Below are 20,256 nucleotides of genomic sequence, written 5' to 3'. Positions count from 1 at the left end.
GGTCAGCTTTGGTCTAATCCTTAATGGAGGAGTGTGAGTAGGTTGGGATTGGTGAAGCATCGTTATTAGGGTGAATAGTCTTTCTCTGTCTTTTGTTGTCATCAGCCCTCCTCCCCATCCTGTTAGTGGGAAAATGAGCTTTTGCAGCAGAGTAGTCTAGTCATAACATCTGCAGGTGAAAAACAATCTCTTATGAAATAAATTGAGCACTGGCATCTGGCTGTGGAGCATCTATTATTTACTTTCATTTGAGTGAACTGATAACTTCATTCATGAAGTGAGGGAAGAGTTTGGGCAAAGGGAACATACATCGTTTTAGATGGAATAAGGCAAGATGTGAAGGCATCTACTGTCCTAACCTAGAGACACTTGGTCAGTGGCCAGCAGGAATTTTAATTGCTGCTGTGAAATCAGTGTATATGGATCCTTGAACAGAGTTATATTGGGAAGATAGGTGGGGAAGACTTTTATGGGTCATTACTGCCTCTGGTAAAAATACTGAGCCATCTATCTGTTCAAGAAGTGTTTTTGTTGTCACAGCCGTCTAAGAGACCTGCAATGCTATGCAGATAAGATGGATGACAGTAAGCTAGGAGAAACAAGGACAAATGGAAGGAGTGCTAGGAAAGGATATCTCAGTAACCAGTGCTGGCATGGTGTCTGTAATAGGCTTAGTTCAATGCTGTACTTGATTTATGCTTTAAAGGCATCTTTTTAAAAGACCTTACAGTAGAAATCTTTTGGTAATAATGATTCAGGTATCTTTGTTCAATTCTTCATTTCCTAGGGCTGTTGAATGCATTGACACACAGTAATACTCAGATAAGAGCTATGCTTGCAAATAGAGGGAGCAGTAAATGGGGGTGTTGCAGAGCTTATCACAAACTATGGAGAGCAGTGGTCTCCAAACTTTTCTGATTGTGTCCCCTTATCACAAAAAAATTCTGAGCACACCTCCTGATGTATGCATATTTATTTATAAAATCTATACATGTATTGCTATGCTAATGTATTATGTCCATTATAAAATATACACAGAAATAGAGATTTAAAAAAGGATGAGATAATGATAAAATGTATCTTTAAAATAGCATTTATTTTATTTTATTTATTAATGGTACAAAAACATTTTCTTCCTGCACTCCAGTGCATGGTTTTGTGCACCCCACTTTGGAGACTGCTGATACAGAAAACCTGAAATACACAGTCAGGGCTAGTGTAATACATTACATGGGTTTTTTTGGCACACTGTCCAGTTTCTTAGGGCTTTAGATATTTTCCCTCCAGGCAACATTCATTTTGGCAGCCTTTCTGCTCCAGTCAAGAATTAAATAGTCCATAGAAATGACACAAGTCTTTTCTTTCTAAAGTGGGCTTCTGTAAGTCAGTGCTTAAGTACAGCTGAATATGTCTACAGCTTTCAGTCTGCCTGTTGGAAGGGAAGAATAATAACCATGATGTAATATGTTAGCCCAGCATTGGAGCTTTTTGATGAAAGGCAAAAAATATTAAATGCCCAGAAATCTTGGCATATGAAGCTAAATGTTGCCTATTATCTTGAAACAGGTGACTGCAAAGTAAAAGCCCGTCCTCCGAAAGTAAAAAGCGAGAGGAGGAAGAAGCACCTTTTCCATCAACACCAGCACCATCTGCAAGCACCTCAGGCGCCTCTGCAGCAGCAGCAGCCACCGCTGCCACCACCGCCTGCACCGCAGCAGCAGCTGGCAGAGGACGAGGCACCAGCAGCACGACCACCAGTACTCCCAGCAGTACCCACATCATCTACAGCAGAAAAGAGCTTGCCCCCAGCTCCCCTGAACATTATCCAGCCCTCGGAGGCACCAGTTGAGGAAGATGACTTTAAACCTCGGCCAATCATTCCCATGCTTTATGTGGTTCCACGGACCAAAAAGGTGGTGTTTGACAAGGAGCGCATGTCCTGCCAGCAGGCGTTTGAGCAGTTTGCCACACAAAAGAGTCCAGGTTGGCAGGAGCAGACAGTCCCTATGGAAATTTCTGTGAAGGAGGAGGAGAATGCAGAAGCAGAAAATACAGAGGTCGCTACAGAGGTCAGTGATCTACAGGTATGCATGACCAAGGAGGCGACTATAAGATTTGCTAGTTTTAAGCAACAAGTTGAGGACCAAACTTGGAATGAGAGGAGTCCTCAATTGTGCCTGAGCCTCCAGTGGAATAGTGCCATGTTGGTGAGCCATAGAGTGCTTTCACAGGAAGAAACTGATTATTTTCTCACAGCTCAGTCCATAGTTCAGTCCATCATTGCATTGATGCTACCTGATTAATCAAACTTGTTACTGTCTTCAAAGGACAGAATAGAGAATCTCTTTTCCTGCTGCTAATAGTACAGATAATATTGAGATGATAACCTGAAACAGTAGGCAGGAAGACCCAGCACAAGCAAGAGACTGCTGCAGGCAACCCTTCTGAGAGCGGTAAAACCAAACAATCCCCAGGGGAACTTTGGCTGCACCAACATTTTAATAATTCTTCTCCCTTGTTTCTGACTTCTCCAGCATGTGCTTTATGCTTCCAAGCGTTTGGCCTGTTAGGTAGTGTTACCTAGGGATCTATTCCATTAGGAGATTTAGCATTGGGAAAGTTGGCAGAAAACTTTTTCGTGGACAATACAGTTCATGACATGTAATCTGTCTCAGGCATCTCTTTTCCTTGGGGAGTGCTTTACTGAGGACAGTTTCCAAAAGAGAAAGGAGGAAAATGTTTAGGAATTAGGAGCAAGTCAGAGCAATACGATGTAGCTCTTTTCCTGCGTGATGCTGCTGAAAGAGTCAAGGGAATGGCAAAGCACTATTAGAAATTGTGGGGATGGCAGGGAAATGTGCATTGCCATACCGGTATGGCAAAATTAGCATACCTTTCAATGTAAATGTTTCTAAGAATGGCTGCAGACTAGAGGGGGGAAAAAAAATCCTATGCTATGCTGGGCTGCCATAAGTATCTTCATCTCTGCTCACTCTTGTGTAACGTGGAATGTACTTGGATTTCATTCTTAATGCTGTAACACTGCTGCTTGTCCCCATATTTGTGAACCAAAGCACATGGCAGTTGATTTCTAGTGCAAAGTAACTCACCTGTAACACGTTCAGTGCCTTGCACCAAAGAGGACTCTGAGCCCCTGTGATTAGGATGCATGCAGTATTTACAATGTTGGCTGGTACACAGGACAGTGGGTATAGTACAATATAAATATGCTTGTCATAAAATGCACTGTAACGTTCTACTAAAATGTTTCTGATCCTATATGCCCTGTACATAATTTTCATGCTAGAGTTCCTAGCTGTTTATGTGATTGACCAGACTTTTCATAAACTAATGGAATTGGCAAGCTCGAAGCTGTTCTGAGGCTGTTCTGATTATAAGAAAACAGTTTACCTGTGTATACCTGTATACCTGTGTATAGGGAAAGTGAATTCTAACTTTTTGATTGGCTTTTTAATTCATACGAATGTTGTGGCCCAACTTTTCTTGGCAGATCCAGAAACGAGAGTTAGAAAGTGTCTCGGTGCTTAACTGTACATCACTGATTTTTTCCTACATTCCAGTCACTGTGAATGCTATAACAGTCTAGACAAAAAAAAAAAAAAAAAAGGATTCTTATCTCTCACTTCTGTTGTGTGGTGTAATTTACCATTTCTGGGTCTTGCCCACACTATAAAGTACTCAGTTTACCTTTACCCGACATCTTAAGATATAATATTGGCTTTACCTACTACAGTAATTGGCTTGGGAGACTTTATTGATTGCAGCCAAAAGGCAGCGAGAAGTTTGCTGTGTAAATTCAAGAACTCTTTATGACAAGGATTCTGCCTCTGTTGTCCTGTACTCTCCTTTGACTGCCAAGATATTTTGGGGTTCCCATCTAGCTTGGTTTATTTTGTTACAGACTGCTTCTGCTTTTTCAAAAATGAAGATGGAGATAAAGAAGAGTCGTCGTCATCCACTGGGCAAACCACCAACCCGCTCTCCATTGTCGGTGGTTAAACAGGAGACCTCGAGTGATGAGGGTGAGTGCACTAGCATTAGAAAAATTGCTGAAGCCATTAACATAACTGGATGGCCTGAAACTTTGCTTTACACTTAACTGATAAAAAATGCAGCATGTTCCCATTTTGATAACCTAGCTGGAAACAAAATTCATCTGTGGGAGGTCTCCCTTCTCACTGCCCACCCTTTATTGTCTCAAGAAAAATATTTTGCTGGCTGCAGAATGAGGGAGCATTTTGGGCAAAGGGAAAAAAGAGTTCACAGAAGAGAACATCTTAAAGTAAAAACTCCATCTTTGATAGTGCATTAAAATGAGATCTGTTCACCTCGAGGGAGGTGGAGGTTAGGTCTGCTGCTATGTGTATAGGGAAAGTGAATTCTAACTTTTTGATTGGCTTTTTAATTCATACGAATGTTGTGGCCCAACTTTTCTTGGCAGATCCAGAAACGAGAGTTAGAAAGTGTCTCGGTGCTTAACTGTACATCACTGATTTTTTCCTACATTCCAGTCACTGTGAATGCTATAACAGTCTAGACAAAAAAAAAAAAAAAGGATTCTTATCTCTCACTTCTGTTGTGTGGTGTAATTTACCATTTCTGGGTCTTGCCCACACTATAAAGTACTCAGAATGTAGAAGAGTCCCCAGTAAGAAGCTTTTGCAAGCTGGGGCAGGTACCTGAAGGTATAGTTGGCAATCCCTGCTTTCAAGGTACTTAAAACTTTATATTCAAAAGGACAATGTCTTTCCTGCTTACTTTCCTTCAGAGACTATATCTGCTGACTTTAGAGAAACTTTGTGTAGGGAGGGGTTATTCTGCACATATATAGCTCCATTTCCTTACCAAGGATGATGCATTTGATGTCTTGCATATGTGTAATGTGGAGTGAAGCGTTGAAAGGCAGTTGAGACTAGTTATCTTGTTTTGGTGTGAGACCTTGCAACAAACTTTGTGCTGAAGGATCCTCATTAGACAGATTCTTTTCACTGTTTTGACTTGTTGGATGGTGTACAGGGACTTTGCTGGCTGACTCAGGAGCAACTTTCTGTGAAAGCTGGCATTTCTTCGGGACTGATTTACAGCACTGTTGGGCAAAACTTGATCAAACGGATTCTTCTTTTCCCCGCCAGGGAATAGAAGCAGCTCTCTGCACTCCTTGCTTTTTCAGGGCTAATGGATAAGGATGATCTGGAGGCTGCAGTGAGGAAGAGTAAGCATGTAAATTAAGAGAATGCATATGCTACACTAAGATTCAGTTCAGACAAATTGTTAGTCTTTTCTACTTGCGTATAGCTTCCTTAAAATGTAGGAGCCATCCTGAATGCTGTATGTCACCTAGAATCCATCCTGGGATAAGTGAAGGTGATGATAACATACAACAGTCATTTCCTTTTTTTTTTTTTTTTTTTTTTTTTTTTTATTCCTCTCTGTCACTCTGGATTATGATGCTGGTTTCATTGATTTCACTGGTATCATAAATCCTTATCTGTCTCCTGATGTGCCTTGACTAAAATACGGAGAAACATATGGTTTGGTTTTTGGCTCTTGTCTTAAAATGTCATTAAAGGTGCTTGATTTCCTCAAAAGGTGAGGGTTGAGCTCTGCTTTGAAAGAAAGACATCTTAAAAGTATCAATCTGCATACCTGAGGTCACTGGTCTTTTTTAAATTTTGTTTATGCCTTACACGAGGTGTGGACACGTAAGCACATGTAGCTGAAGTTCAGACTGTAGAACATGTCCTTATAAATCTGTTTTGTTATGAGGGCCAGCTCTGATCTGATACACGCTGAACTGGCAGTAGCTCCTGGCATGAGCAGCATCTTCCTCTACGAAGGAAAGCCTAACTTGCCCGCTGGCAAGGCTGTTTCTATTTGTCTCCCTTTCCAGCAGAATCCCATGCGGTGTTGTGGAAAATGCTGTGGTATTAGCAATTATTGTTAGCCTTTGGATAACAAGATAAAAATAAAAATATAGTAAGAAAAGACACCTTTTAGGAAGTAACCCTCATTTAAGGTGTGACAGAGATACACAGACAGCATTCATCATCTCAAAAAAAAATTTGATTAATTAAACACAATAAAATTTCCCATGTTTTCTGGCAAATATATATCAGATTAATTGGGGGGAACATTTAGAATCTGAGATGTAAACTTAGCCGTTAGAGTTTTACTACAAGTTCCTTTTATCCTTTCTGGTAACCTAAGAGTCTGAAAATCTTAAAAGGGAGGTAGAAATGGGAAGGAGACTTAGCCTTGTTGAGAGCAGAACATTAACTGCGTATTTCCAGTCATTAACAGTGAAGCAGTGAACAATTTGGTTTAATGTGCTGAGCTCTGGGGATAATGTTCCACTAAGATGTTTTTCAGTTCCCCTGGTCAAAGGTGTTCTTTTGGAAATTTTGCAGATTGCCAATGCAATGAGTGATTTACACTTAGTCTTGCGTGCAAAATTTCTTTAACACTTAGTGACTCAGAATTCCTTAATAAGGAATGGTAAGAAACTTGGATCCCCAAACTGACATAAATGGATTCTGTGGTGGTTTAATCATAAAATGCCAAGGGCCTTTTAAAGGTTTTGTAAAAACAAAAAATTAGCAAACTAATTAGCACAAGCAGAACCTATCAGAGCTCCAGCAGAAGAAGAGGTGGTGGTGAATGCAAATTGAAGGCTTAGTGGTGTGTGCTTGATGGAAGTATCTGTGAAGCAGCTGCAGAACAGTAAAACAAAAACTTGAACCCCGGATATCTCATGGCCAGGATTTTTGTTTGCAGAAACAGGTATGGGATGCACTTTGGGAAGGTTGAAACAGGCTTGCTGCTGACTGCTGGGAATTGGGAGCTGGCCTAACCAAACCAGCAGGGCTGCGTGCATGTCTTGCAGAGAATGCAGCTCCCAGTTGGAGAAAAGAAAGGGGAATTTTCTTGCACTTGCACAGTTTGAACTTGGCGTCATTAAAAGGATGTTGCAGGTTTCCACAGCTGGAAGGTGGAGAGAGTTATGAAAGCAGTAAATTTAGATTCTCTTCCTTATTCTTCATCACGGCCCGTTCCATTAGGTTATTGGTGTCTCTATCTTGTCTATCCTACCCATAAAGTGGAGATTATATCCATTTAAGGAGGTATTTGAGGCATACACATACGAGGAACCATGGATGAGTTGAATGTTCTTATTTATTGAACTTCCTGTGTTGTCAGAACATTAGCCGTTTAACCCTACCTTGCTGCATTTTACCTTTACTGACTGTCCATTGTTTTGGGATTCCTTTTCATTCTAGAAACATTTCCATTTTCTGGAGAGGAAGATATGAGTGACCCGGAGGCTTTGAAATCTCTACTTTCCCTCCAGTGGAAGAATAAAGCACATAATTTCCCAGCTGAAAGAAAATTCAATGCAGCAGCTGCCCTGAGTGAGCCTTACTGTGCTGTCTGTACCCTCTTTTACCCATATAACCAGGTAATTCCTGATACTGCTCAGATGGACATGTCAGTGGTGGGTACTGTGTGGTGGCTACTGTCTTAAGTTACGATGCATACCTTCATTATAAAGAAGACTCATACAAATTTGCACAACAAAGAATTGTGTTTGGATTTGGCAGAAGCAGTGGATGGAGCCTTTTTTGTTATCTTTCCTGGCTTCTCTGGCTTTCTCAGCTTTCATTTTTTAAATCACACTTAAAGAGCTTTGCACTGCAAACACTATTTCATGCAGGGAAACGATGCCATATTGGGCATGTGATTGCTCTTGTTTAGATGTGGGCCTGGACTTCTGAATATATGCAAACAAGCAACAAAATAAAAATTTACTGAGTAAGAGCATGCATCACTTTTTGGAAACTACCAATATGCTTTGGGATATGTTATGAGCAGAAAGGCAAAATTTATCACACGAATTAGTTATTTGCCCAGTTGTATATTGATTTGTTCTTGCATGCTTATAGACCCAAATCTGGCTTTGTGTGTCCACTAGGAATATGTGCCTTAGAGGCATATATATGTTTTGGAAGCTTTTTCTGAGGAAAGCAGAACCCACCTGCCCCTTCAATAAAATCTCTTGATTTATTATACAGACCGAAAATAAAATACTTGTTTTGATTGCTGGATGCTATTGTATAATGGTTGTAAGGAAAACTGGGTACAGCTGGGCTGTTCTAATCCATTGTTTTTAACTCTGTTCTGCTACCAGAAACCTTGAAATGTCCTTCTGGAGAAATTCTTGCAGAAAGAGTAGGGAAGGATGCCAAAAGGATGGGAGACGGGGAGGGAAGGTCTTGCTTTTATTAATATTTTCGTGGTTTTTTTTTTTTCCTTGGTGTTTTCAGCTGTAATTTAGGAATTTAGATTTTTACAGAAGAAAAACAGAGAAAGCTTCTCATTATTCTAATGCTTCTTTGAGCTTTCAGAGTAAATTACAGATCCCTGTACGGGCCTAAGGAAGAGAGAGATGAGCAAAAGGCAGGGGTGGGGGTGTCCATGAGAAGACAAGATTTAAAGTTTGTTATTTGTGCTGCATGGCATCAGGTGTTGGATGACTTTATTTGCAAGGGGAGTGCTCTGACTTTTAACGTTAAAACTCTGACCAGGGAAGAGGCAATTCCATATGATAATATTTTCTCTTTAAGTCCCTACAGATGGATAAAGAAGCTGTCCCAGTCTCTGTAGGGGAGACCACCTCTTTTGTCCACCTTTCTAAATGCGGACAAAAGACCAAGCCTCTGATCCCGGAGATGTGCTTTACCTCAAGTGGAGAAAACACAGAGCCCCTTCCTTCAAATTCATACATTGGAGAAGATGGAACCAGTCCCTTGATATCCTGTGCCAAATGCTGCCTGCAGGTTCATGCTAGTGAGTGTTTCCTTATTCACCAAAGTGTTTTGGGTATTGAGAAGCTCACAGGTTTCTTTGTAAGTTGCCTATATCTGAATTCCTTCTGGGCATGCTTGCTATACCTGTCACTCCCACTTTTTCCTTTTCTGATACTAGTGTATGTGTATACTCGAGTCCATCTTGGCAGTCACTGATCTTAAAAATACACACAAATATTCTTTTTACTGTTTGTTTTGTTGGCTGATTCTTCTCTGTCTCACAGAAAAGATTCTTTTTTTACCTTTCATTTTTTGTAATAAAGCAGAAATCAAAAAGCTGGTTGCACTCTTTTTGTTTGTTCAAATATTAGTCTGCTGGGTAAGGTTGTATTGTTCTTGTGTGCATCAGAGATTATTGAATAGTTTCTGAGATATATTTTATTAGTATCTGTGTTACTGTTTGTAGGAATGGCACTTGATTACAAAAAGCAACATATGTCTGTTTGTTTCCCTGATAGTTATGTCTAAAAGAAGATCTGATTAATCCTGGTAGCGTGTACCTTCACTGTAGATTGTATGACTTCTAGTTAACATTTGCACTCGTACTAGGAGATGTGACGAATTACTGTTCAGCTGTTTGATCCTGACAGATGGGAAATCTTATTTGACTTGCATCAGCTGGAATTACTTTTGTTGTTCCAATTTTATAGTCCGCAGGTCACTGTGCAGCTCAGCATGACTATCACTTGTGGAGAACTAGAATGCAACTTTTATTTCTCTACTGCATTCGTGATTATGGTCACTTCTGCCTAATAAGAGAATGTGATGCAGAGTGAGTGCGAGGATAAAGGCTGCTTTCTTACTTCACAAATTGCGATCTCTGTAGCGATCAGAACAGAGATGCTGCATCTTGTACATCCATATGTCTTCAATAGTCCAGTCTATCAAAATGGTTTCAGTAGCCAAATTCTGTTTAGGGACAGAGAGATGTGGGCAAGATGATGTTATTCTGCAGTCTCAGGATGTAGAGAAATTTAGCTTTCTATTTTGGCTCTACTCTACCCTTGAGGATAGGACAGAAGTTAAATCTAGTCTGATGCGGTCTCCAGTGTCTTGTGTTTTCCTTGTTGCCGTTTGTACTTCCAGACTGTGATATCCCTTTGACTTTGCGGCAGAGAATCTGTTTGCTTTTATTATAGGATTGCAGTGTTGAGGTGTATTTTGGTTAATCTGGCAGCATGCTGTAAAACCAGTTGGCAGTCTACTTGTTATTGAGAAGTGCTCTCACCTAACTGTGCTAGGTTATGACAACAGCAAGGACGTACAGAGAAGAAAACTTTTGTGAAGGTTTATGGGCTTTTAAGGTGTTGACAGAATCCATAAAAAGAGCATACTTTTCTTGTTCCATTAGGATCATCCTTATGGGACAATCTGGTGTGCAGTAAGTGTGACTGTTTCTCCCCTCAAATCCCATAGTCCAGCTACTTGTGGTCCTGAAGCAACAAATCAATGCTGAAATTTCAGCTTGTTCTACACTGTTTTGAGCTCCAGCAGTATTTCAGTTCAGGGTGTCTGTTTCTCTTTCAGCTCAGTTTCCAGATCAGTTTTTTAGTCTCAACACCCCGGCCCATTTTCTAGGACTGGGTTGAATCTGCTTTCTTGATTTGATGAAAAGAGACTTCGGATGTGGAAGACAGCAGTGGATCTATATTATTGACTTTTTTTTGACATAATGTTTATCTGGTTAAGTGGATGATTTTTAGAAATCAGGTTATTATGGCAATCTCAGTGCTTTCTGAATAACTTCTTTTAAGTTTAATTCAGTAATTGGAGAGTCTCCAGATGAAATTTTATGTACAGTTTTGTTAGGATAGGTAAAGGCCATGGGATGAAGTCTGTGTTAGCTAGGATGCTGGCCAGCAATTTGTGGTATGTTTAATTTTCAGCTACAGCCTTTCTTCACAAGCTTTCGGGAATCATGTAGATGCAATTTTCCAAAAGTATTTATATGTCTTGTCCCTATTGTCTTCAATGGCAAACCTCAGTGCTTTTTACAGACTTTTAAGGGCTTTTTGGTCTTATTTCCTTGTCTTTATAGTGAGTATAATACCACTTTACTATTTTGGTGCTGCAGAGAAGTATGTAGGAAGATCTGGTGCTTGCATATTACAGTCATTGATGCTCTATAAAGTCAGATGTTTCTAACACCAGGATAGTGTTAGTTTAAATACTGTTAAATACATGAAATGCATGTATTTAGTTTCCTTGCAACATTAGTGAATTTGTCCTTCCTCATAATACCACTTAGCAAAGATGACTGCTTCAGTCATGCTAAAATTCAGTGGTCTTAACTGTTTTGATGTGTGAGTGCATTCCAGCAGTAGTAGCATCACTTTTGAGCCCAGTTCTTGCCTGAAGGATCAAAGCACTGCTATTGTAGTCCTTGCAAAAGAGAGAAAAAAAAATGTTGAGGGTTACCTGTGTGTGGTTTGTTTGTTTTTAGACGTGTTGGTCCTAAATTGTCCCCCTTCCCAAGGATGACTTTTCTTATGACTTTTGTCTGAGCCTAGACTACTGAATACAGTTATTCAAATGCTACACCTGATTTCAAAGATGCTTCTGAATTGAAAAGTTAACAAGTCACTACTACAGGTATGTTAGCAAAACTCTGAAGGATATAACTTTGTTTCTTTCAGGCTGTTACGGAATACGTCCAGACTTGGTGAATGAAAGTTGGTCTTGCTCACGGTGCTCAGCCAATGCATGGGCAGCGGTAAGCCTCTAGTCTTCTGGAGACAAAAGAAAACTTACTGTGGGAATTAATTAGATACTTCAACAGAGATGGGTGGTGGGAGGGTACAGTTTGCCTTTGCATCCCAGATGTGGTGGTGTCATTTTTTGGGAAAGATAGGCAGTCTAACAGAGCTTTTTGGTCCAGTTCTGAAGGAGTTTTGTTCCTACAGGAATGTTGCCTGTGTAATCTCAGGGGAGGAGCTCTTCAGATGACCACTGATGGGCGGTAAGCAATGTTTTTAATACTTTTTCCTTCCATACTGCATCTAATCTTCTAGTGTTCTGAATTTGGTCTTGAAGCTCAGTGTAGCAGGTAGTTTTGGCATTATGGAGGGAACTGCTACTTGCCGACTTGGCACGATGAGCTTGAGTAATTGTACTGTCTTACACTCTGCACCAGGCTTTTCAATAGCAGAGGTAATGTGGCTCTGAACACTTGCTGAATTTGGTTATTTCTCGGAGAAAAGTCCGTTCAGAGAATGTTTAGTATAATGCAAGATCAGATGCATAAGAAGGTTGATCCCTGTTGTTCTAGAGACATTTACCTTGTGCGACCGTGATTAACAATCAGTTGGTAATGTTGCCAAGGCTGCCAACCACCATAAATATGCCTTGATACTGAGGGAGTCCGAGAAATGTTAACTGCCCTCTTGAGTATTTAATTCAAATAATGGTAGACTCTGATTGGTCTCTTCACTTTCTTTTCCAGGTGGATCCATATAATCTGTGCTATTGCTGTCCCTGAGGCCCGTTTTCTCAATGTAATAGAGCGTCATCCTGTGGATATCAGTGCTATTCCAGAGCAGAGATGGAAACTGGTAGGTGTCTTTTACCTGTAGAGAGTGTTTGTGAACAAGAGCCAAAGAAAAAGAAAAAGGCTTTAACTAGACAGAAAAACATTGTGTGGGATCATAAAGTAGCTGAGATTGGAGGTGATGTTCTCACTTTTATTTCTAGCAAATGCACCAGGAAGCTGTATCGTTTGGATGTCTTCTGAGGTACTGCCTCAGTGCTTTGACACACAGACAAGTTGTGATTACTAGATCTGCCTGTATTCTCTAGGAGTGTGCTCTTAACCCTGGGCAGAGCCTAGGATGCTTACCCACTTCACAGTCAGGGCTAAACTACCTGAAAGCTTCATTTACTGAAAGTACGGCATGGCAGGAGTGTGAAGGGACATGGTAACTAGAAAGAAGCTGATATATTGCTGACTTGTTCATCTGTAATTTGATTCATCTTTCTTCACAATATTTCTCCATCAAGAAATCTCTTGTAGAAATTAATAAACGTTTCTTTGTGACCATGACTGCAAGGCGAGACTCTGCAAAGATTTTAATAGAAGTCCAGCTACAACTTGTTATTTAGTTGCATGGCCTCATCTGAGGGATTAGTAATGGATGACTCATTAGCTCAGAGCAATTAATCTTAATGTTAGTTAATGCCCCATCACTATAGTGTGTTATTGCAAAATAAATTGTGCTTTTGCTGCTTTTTTCGTCCAGAAGTCAGCTGGGCGACAGTTGGGAATGTGGTACGGAGGAAGGTGATGTAGCAGTGATACATTGGTTAGCATTGATGTATTTGTTAACTGTGCAGCTATTTAGTACAGGCAGCCCAGCCAGGGCCTGGATGAGAGATTAGGAAGAATCTCCGTCTGCTTCCAGAGTTATTTCTCTGTGTGCAAATGGGTTTTGTACACAAATGTGAATGTAAAAAGCATTCATTATTCAGGTGGAGTGATGGAGCTGTGTGATGCGAGAGTGATAAATCTTGCAGCAGTGGCTCTTTATGGATCATCTGACATTTCCAGCATGCATCCTCTTCATTACCAGCACTTGTAACAATGAACTAAAAATCCTTTTACACAAGACTCACTTGTATTGCTTAATGGAGCCTTACAAGGAAACATGACTTAATTCTTTAACTCTTCTGTGGCTGCCTTACAGCCCTATAGAGCCGGGGCAGTTTTAACGTACATAAAACTCTGTTGCTTCGTTCTGCTCCGACGCTTTGGCTATGCCATCCAAAGCCTCTGCACAGACCTACTGCACATCTTTCTGTTACGTTCCTGACTTAAAGCTTCATAGTTTTGTTGATTTCTTCAGTGTTGTATTCCATTTGCACCTCACGTTTTCTTCATGTCTCAGGAAAGGTAGAGAATTTTTGTATGAAGTACCTTGACTTACACAGTCTAATGATGTGTTTTACAGGCACCTATTCCTTATGTTGAAGTTAGCAAGAGCCTGGCTTGTAGCTCAATTCTTGTCAAAGCCTGGCTTTAAGCACTTCACTTGGAAAGCGTTAGCATGGGTGGTACTGCACACTGCTTCATCACAATCAGAGTAACTTTTTTAGAGGTGCAATGCTGTTTAATTTCTGCCAGGATCTGTGGTGACTCTGCCAGTGGGGCATGTTGGCTAGTCCAGGTAGCTCTGGACACAGGTGCAGGTCTTGGTCTTGAGTTTCTGTCAGCATGCCAGTGTAATTCCTCTGTAAGATGTCTGGTGCCCAGCTGTTAGGATGTAAGAAGTAGACTTTCAGCCTAATTACTTTCTGTTCAAGAATGTCATCAGGTAAGTATTGTTGTATTTAGACTGATTATAAAAATCTTTTTGCTCTGTTGGTCTATACTTGTGACTGTGTACAGTATGTATATGCACATACCATCAATGTCTGTTGAAAAGCGTTTGTGTATTGGTGTTGTCACCACATACATTGTAGCTTTATGAGTGTCATTTGCTACAGGAAAGAAAGCAAATAAATTATCTTGAGCTAAAACTGAAATGGGTTTTAGAGTTATGAACTAGATAGAGATTAAAAAAACCTAATGTGGATGGCAGAATGTAAAGTAGTGCTTATAGCAGCAGCATTGGTGTAGTGTGTGAAGAAGTAAAAAGGAAATTTAAATTTGATGAGATTGTATGGAGAAACACACTCATGAGCCATTGTGGAGAGTTTTAGGATTCTTTACAGGAATTTGCAGGTAATTCATGAAGCACATGAGGAGTCAGTGGAGGAGTTGTGGGCGGTGTCTGTTTTCGAGGTGTGCAGCTGCATTTAGGAAGATAAACTGAAGGCAACTAAAAGGTGGTGGTGTTGGATCTGATGACTTTGGCAGTGACGGACTTGATGCGGTACTAGATAAAATTGGAGAGATGGCCTTTGTTGCTGAAAAAGTTGGAAAAGGGGAGAAGGAATGACATGAAAGTTGAGGACAGTTGGAAGTGAATGGATGAAGGTAATGGAGGAAAGAGGGGGTAGGGGTTATCGGATTACTTTTTAAAATTTTTTTATATGTTTGTATTATTTTAAGTTACTGTGAGAGGGCTGAGGTAACAAGGACTTGCAGTGATCTGTTTAAAGGTATATCCTGTTCTTTGAGCATGCACCAGGCCTCCCCTTTCGAGCACAGACTTTTCAGTCCGTTTGTGGGTATTGCATCATTTTAAAGAATGCAGTTTGTGTGCTTCTTGATTAATGGTGTAATACGGGCCTGTGCGTTTAAATTATTTATGACGTGGAAATTTGGAATAATTAGCTGTCATTCCTCAGTGGAGTAAATGAATTGCAGTGTTCATCATGCAGGAGACAGCCCATTTCTTACTCTTAGCTATGACCTGACTCTTGGGTATGCATTTATTCTGAAGATTTTTCTCCTGTGCTTTAGACCTTCTTTCTTCCTGCTACCTTCCGTCCCACAGAAAAAGGCTTTAAATCTACATGTGCTGCTTTACCACAGCACTCGGCACTGGTGCTTCTGTCCATCCCAGATTTGCATTTTCACTCCTTCCACTGACTTCTACATTTCAGTCTCGCTGTAGCTCACATTTTTCTTTGTCCTTTGATCATATTTACTCTGAATGTTCCATTGGTGTAGGTCTTTTGCCTGTCACAAGGAGTTTGTCTTGCTACTGGGGTGTCATTAGGTACATGCTAATCCTTCTGGCTGGGAAGAATCCTGTTTGCACCAATGAAGGCAGATTCCTGATGGTGGAGGGTTAATGCTCCCTAGAGAGGCAGTATTGAGCCCACTGTATATCAGCAGTTGTCCCTGCTAGTGGGAGAATTAGGTATTGACAGTTTAATAATGAGATCTCATTGTTATTGACTTGCTTTCAGTGCCGTGTTCCTGCTGTGCACTTTGCTGTGGTGCTTATCTAGCTTTTGAACGTGGTTTACAGAGTGATAAAGGCATAGCTTATTAAATACTAAAAAACACATTCTGGCAACACTAAGGCTCTGGCTTTGAATTTCCTGGCTTTTGTTAGTTTAAGTAAAAAGGCCAAATTAATCTTTGGTGTAAACATACTGACTTCAGTTAATTCACAGGAAGTGAATCTGACTTATTTCATATACATGTGGGGCAGACCCCAGTCAGGGAGGGGTGATGTTGCCCAGAAACAGGGAAGAATGCATCTTCCTTTCTTTTGCATGTTTTGCTTTCAAGGAAAAGATAAATACTCTTTGCAGAAGGAATGGTCTTTTATTTGTCTTGGCAATGTGTTGTAGCTAGCGCAGTGGGGCCCTGGCTCTTAGCTATGATAACACAAATAAAACATAACATTAAAATTTGGCAATTCCTATTTTGCATTCACTGGATGGTTTATAATATGATACCAGTCTTCACATTTTTGAGGGTACACTTTTAAGATAGCCCAGATCTAGAAGCAGAGTGAATTTATACTTCTGGGCGTTGTATTGGCTTATTGTGTTATCTCGGGCAGCTTATGTTACATTTCTAATCCCATGTAGTAATTCATATGGACCTTAAAATTTAGGTCAGGTGTTCTGTAGAGTTGTATACCTTGAGCACTGCTTTAATGGGAGTGAGGTAAACGAGAGGCCGTGAAAGGATCTGTTTAATATCACACTGCAGAGAGAAAAAGAATCTGTCATTCACATATCAGTATCATAGTATATTTGTAGGACATTTCTGTTTAGATGAGTGGATGGATTGGGAGGGAGGCAGGTAGTCAAACCTGGGGGGCAGTGGCTGGAGCAAACCAGTGTGTTGTGCTTTGGAGATGGTCATCTGGAAATGGGCACTAAAAATCACTGCTTTCCTCTGTTCCTCCTTATGTGTAGAAATTATTTCTTTGTAACAAATACATTACATAGCTGTATAGTTAGATTCATGGGCATATAATATCTCAGGATTTTATTTATATGAGCCGTTCATTCTAACAAGTAGCATGCATGTTCATCTTGTGGGCGCGATACTAATTTTTCACTGATTTGCCTTCTCCAAGCCTCAGCTAAGGTAAAGAAACTGCCTCTGATCAGTGACAGATTCCCTAGACTTAAAATGTTAAAAGCTAGGAATGGTGTTTCCAAATAGTTCCCTGGAAACATTACACAAATGTCCAACTTAAATTCCTTTAGATTGGGATTCCCAAAATCTGGTCTTTTGTATTTCTGAGGGGCTGGAAACAAGAATTTGATGGTGTTAGGGAATGAGGAAATGTGTCTCGTTTCCCACTGACACCTAATGCTTGCTGCCAAGTCTTACAGTGCCATAAGGCTTATGATTTTTAGCTTTGAACAAATTTAGATTTCTTTTTAAAGTTAGTCACACATCTTAAGTTGATTACCTGTCCCCCCTAAGTGCTGTCTGATTAGATTAGCCTAATAACTGGATCTGCTTTGCAGAAAATGAGTTTTAAAAATATGGAAAGATTTCATACCTTTTTTCCCTTGTAATTCTGGTGTTTGGTACAATGTTTTTATTTCTTCTCTTTGCAAAACAGTGACTGAATTATCTTGCAATAGCTAATCTGACAGGGATACCAATAAAATATTTATCGTTGATATGTTTGTGTGTAAAACAAACATGCAATGTCTTTGTTCCATTAGATAAAATTACATTCTATTAGATCTAGTAAGTATAGTGTTCCATTAAATATAATAGAACAAATTATTACACAGTTATTCTGTGTTCTGTTCGTTCAAACAATGAAAACATTATTTTGTAGCAGTGTATCTGTGAAGATCCAGCTGCTGTTTGAATTTCCATAGGTACATTTCATTTATCTAAGGAGGATGAGTATTGAGTTGTAGCAGTTCTCTAGTAACACTGATGTGTGTTTGCCTGTTATGCCCTCCCTTTCTCTCAGCCCTCCAGTGAGCATAGTCTCAAATTGGATTTAAGTCTGCTTCACTGTCCAGCATGGTTCTGGAGGGCTTAGTTGCTGGTAGGTGTCGTCGTGTTCAAGGGAATGATAAGTTAGTATCTGCTATAGCTTCTTGGCTTATGAGTGATTCTAGGCAAGCGTATATAGGCAATTCTGGAAGTGTTGGACTTGACCTCTCAGCAGCAAACATCACCTCTTTTGGCTGTGGCTTCTAGGCCCTAGACACTAACGATATGGACTTTAGCACCAGGTCAGGTAACAGGGTGCTATACGTTGCATTAAAGCTGTCGTTGACTGCCTGCATAGCGCTGACCTGTGTTTCTTTTCAGAAATGTGTGTACTGTCGGAAACGGATGAAAAAAGTGTCTGGTGCCTGCATCCAGTGCTCATACGAGCACTGCTCCACATCCTTCCACGTGACCTGTGCACACGCGGCCGGCGTGCCCATGGAGCCGGATGACTGGCCCTATGTTGTGTCCATCACCTGCTTCAAACACAAAGCAGCTAACCAGAATGTATGTTTTTTGGTTTGGGTTTGGGGGTATTTTTTGTGTGTTTTTTTTGTTTATTTGTTTGGTTTTTTGTAGAACAGTTTCTCTGCACCTATATTTTTAACGCAGCTTTTATGATTGCAAATTGTGAATTATCCCTTTTTCTCTCTAACAGATTCAGTTTCGAAGGGAGGTGACCCTTGGACAGACTGTGATCACAAAGAACCGGAATGGACTCTACTACAGATGTAAAGTGATTGGCATGACAACACAGACTTTCTACGAAGTAAACTTTGATGATGGTTCATACAGTGACAACGTTTACCCAGAAAGCATTATTGTAAGCACTCTCTGTGGAGACTATTACCATTATAGATGAGTACAAAGTGTAATGCACGCATTGCTCTTCTATGAGCTTTGGGGTGGAACAACAAAGTAAAACTCAAAAAAAAAAAAAAAATTAAAAAGTAAACTTGCTGCTTGCATAGAAAAGCTCATACTGCTCTTCATTACTTACTGTTCTTGTTTATGATATTATCTCATTTCAATTGTTTTGTTCCTTTACAAAGATGTGATTTTGCTATGCAGATGACTTAACAGAAAGCAATGTTTGTTTTAAGTTGCATCCTATTTGTTTTGTGGTTGAATAATCTCTTATTTTTCAACTGACAAGTGTGATTCATGGGCGAAGCAGATTGTCTGTAAGCACTTCTGGTTCAAAACAGGGAATTCACTTAATAGAAGGAATGTCTAGAAGTGGCTGACTTGTCAGCTCATGCATTCTCTTCCTGATTGTGCCATTGGTTCACTGTGTGAAACAGAGGAGGTCACCCCGCTTGTTTTTGTTGATACAGGAGATCTGATGTTTTGGGATTTATAATGAGAAATTTCTTAGAACTGCGTACTGTCACCAGAAGGAGGTGCAAGTGTTTATTTCTGGTCTCTCAATGGTTAATGGTTTTGTTTGAGATGACTGCAATTAATCACAAGTGCAGAAGCTTTCTTAACTATAGTGTTATGTAGCCACTTCCTTGAGCAGTGATTTTAACACACCTCTTTACCTAGTTCTTGAGCTTTGTTGCTTTTGGGCTGTCTGACCTCTTTTGCTCTATGTCTTCAGAGCAGAGACTGCATCCAAATGGGACCCCCTCCAGAGGGTGAGTTGGTTCAGCTGCAGTGGACAGATGGAATCATCTATAAGGCCAAGTTTATCGCAGCCCAGATCAGTCAAATTTACCAGGTGAGTATGGAAGAGTACCCACATACTTCATGTCAATGTGTCTTGATTGTTGCTCAAATTGCATAGCTCACTAGCATTGAATGCTTGCTCTGGTCACAAAAGGAGAATTTGTGTTCTGAAATTAATACTGCTGGTAGTCGAAAGAGAAATAGAGTGTTAAAATAGGATCAGGGTAAAGGTTTTCTGTGGCAGAATGTGGATGTATGGATACACATACGTCTAGACTCTACCTGCTTTTAAAATATAAAATGAATTTGCCCTTTTCCTTATAGCTCAGGTCTGACTCGGGTCAAAAGTGACCTACTTGAACTACTCTCTGATGGCTGTCCTGTGGCTGGAGCTGAGCTCATCGTCCATAGTTCCCCATGAGTCGATATCTACATAATTACAACTTTCTGTGGTGCTTTGAGAGGAAGTAAGGGAAATGGTGGATCAGGAGACTATTTCAAGGGGGGAGAATAATCCTCTGGTCATGGAAAGGTACTTTGTGGAGCAGCAGCAGCATGTGGGAATAATGTCATGCTGCTGTTGTGTGAGGAATTGAAAGCCTTCAATCTCTAGTCTTGTACGCTCTCACCATCTCTGTTTTTAAGGTGAGAAAAACAGCAGACAGGTTTTTTTGTCTTTGAGTCTGTTCCATGTATGGGATTTCTGTTCATGGAAGGTTGTAGTAGTCAGTAAAGGAGGATTTAACCTGGTACACACTATTGGTATTTCAGCACAGAAGGTTTTATAAAATGCAATGCAGTCCATTCTTTTGATTAAATCCTTTTTAA

General features: G+C 40.2%; 1 protein-coding gene across 4 annotated transcripts in view; it reads left to right on the top strand.

The window, feature by feature from the left end:
• Positions 1 to 20,256, top strand: part of KDM4B (lysine demethylase 4B) — a 94,146-nt gene that overhangs the window by 68,533 nt on the left and 5,357 nt on the right. For 3 of the 4 annotated variants that reach the window (XM_075038024.1, XM_075038022.1, XM_075038025.1), the window contains 10 exons: positions 1,567 to 2,084; positions 3,923 to 4,043; positions 7,299 to 7,477; positions 8,643 to 8,865; positions 11,522 to 11,598; positions 11,789 to 11,844; positions 12,328 to 12,436; positions 18,079 to 18,264; positions 18,416 to 18,580; positions 19,361 to 19,480. In XM_075038024.1, coding sequence (XP_074894125.1) covers positions 1,567 to 2,084; positions 3,923 to 4,043; positions 7,299 to 7,477; positions 8,643 to 8,865; positions 11,522 to 11,598; positions 11,789 to 11,844; positions 12,328 to 12,436; positions 18,079 to 18,264; positions 18,416 to 18,580; positions 19,361 to 19,480 — 1,754 coding nt within the window. The remainder of the gene's footprint in view (positions 1 to 1,566; positions 2,085 to 3,922; positions 4,044 to 7,298; positions 7,478 to 8,642; positions 8,866 to 11,521; positions 11,599 to 11,788; positions 11,845 to 12,327; positions 12,437 to 18,078; positions 18,265 to 18,415; positions 18,581 to 19,360; positions 19,481 to 20,256) is intronic. The other variant, XM_075038023.1, reaches the window with a different exon arrangement.

The sequence above is a fragment of the Buteo buteo genome, chromosome 10 (genome assembly GCF_964188355.1).
Source record: "Buteo buteo chromosome 10, bButBut1.hap1.1, whole genome shotgun sequence".
Classification (NCBI taxonomy): domain Eukaryota; kingdom Metazoa; phylum Chordata; class Aves; order Accipitriformes; family Accipitridae; genus Buteo; species Buteo buteo.
Note: the sequence above shows the minus strand (reverse complement) of the source record. Positions and strands in the feature narration are given on the sequence as shown.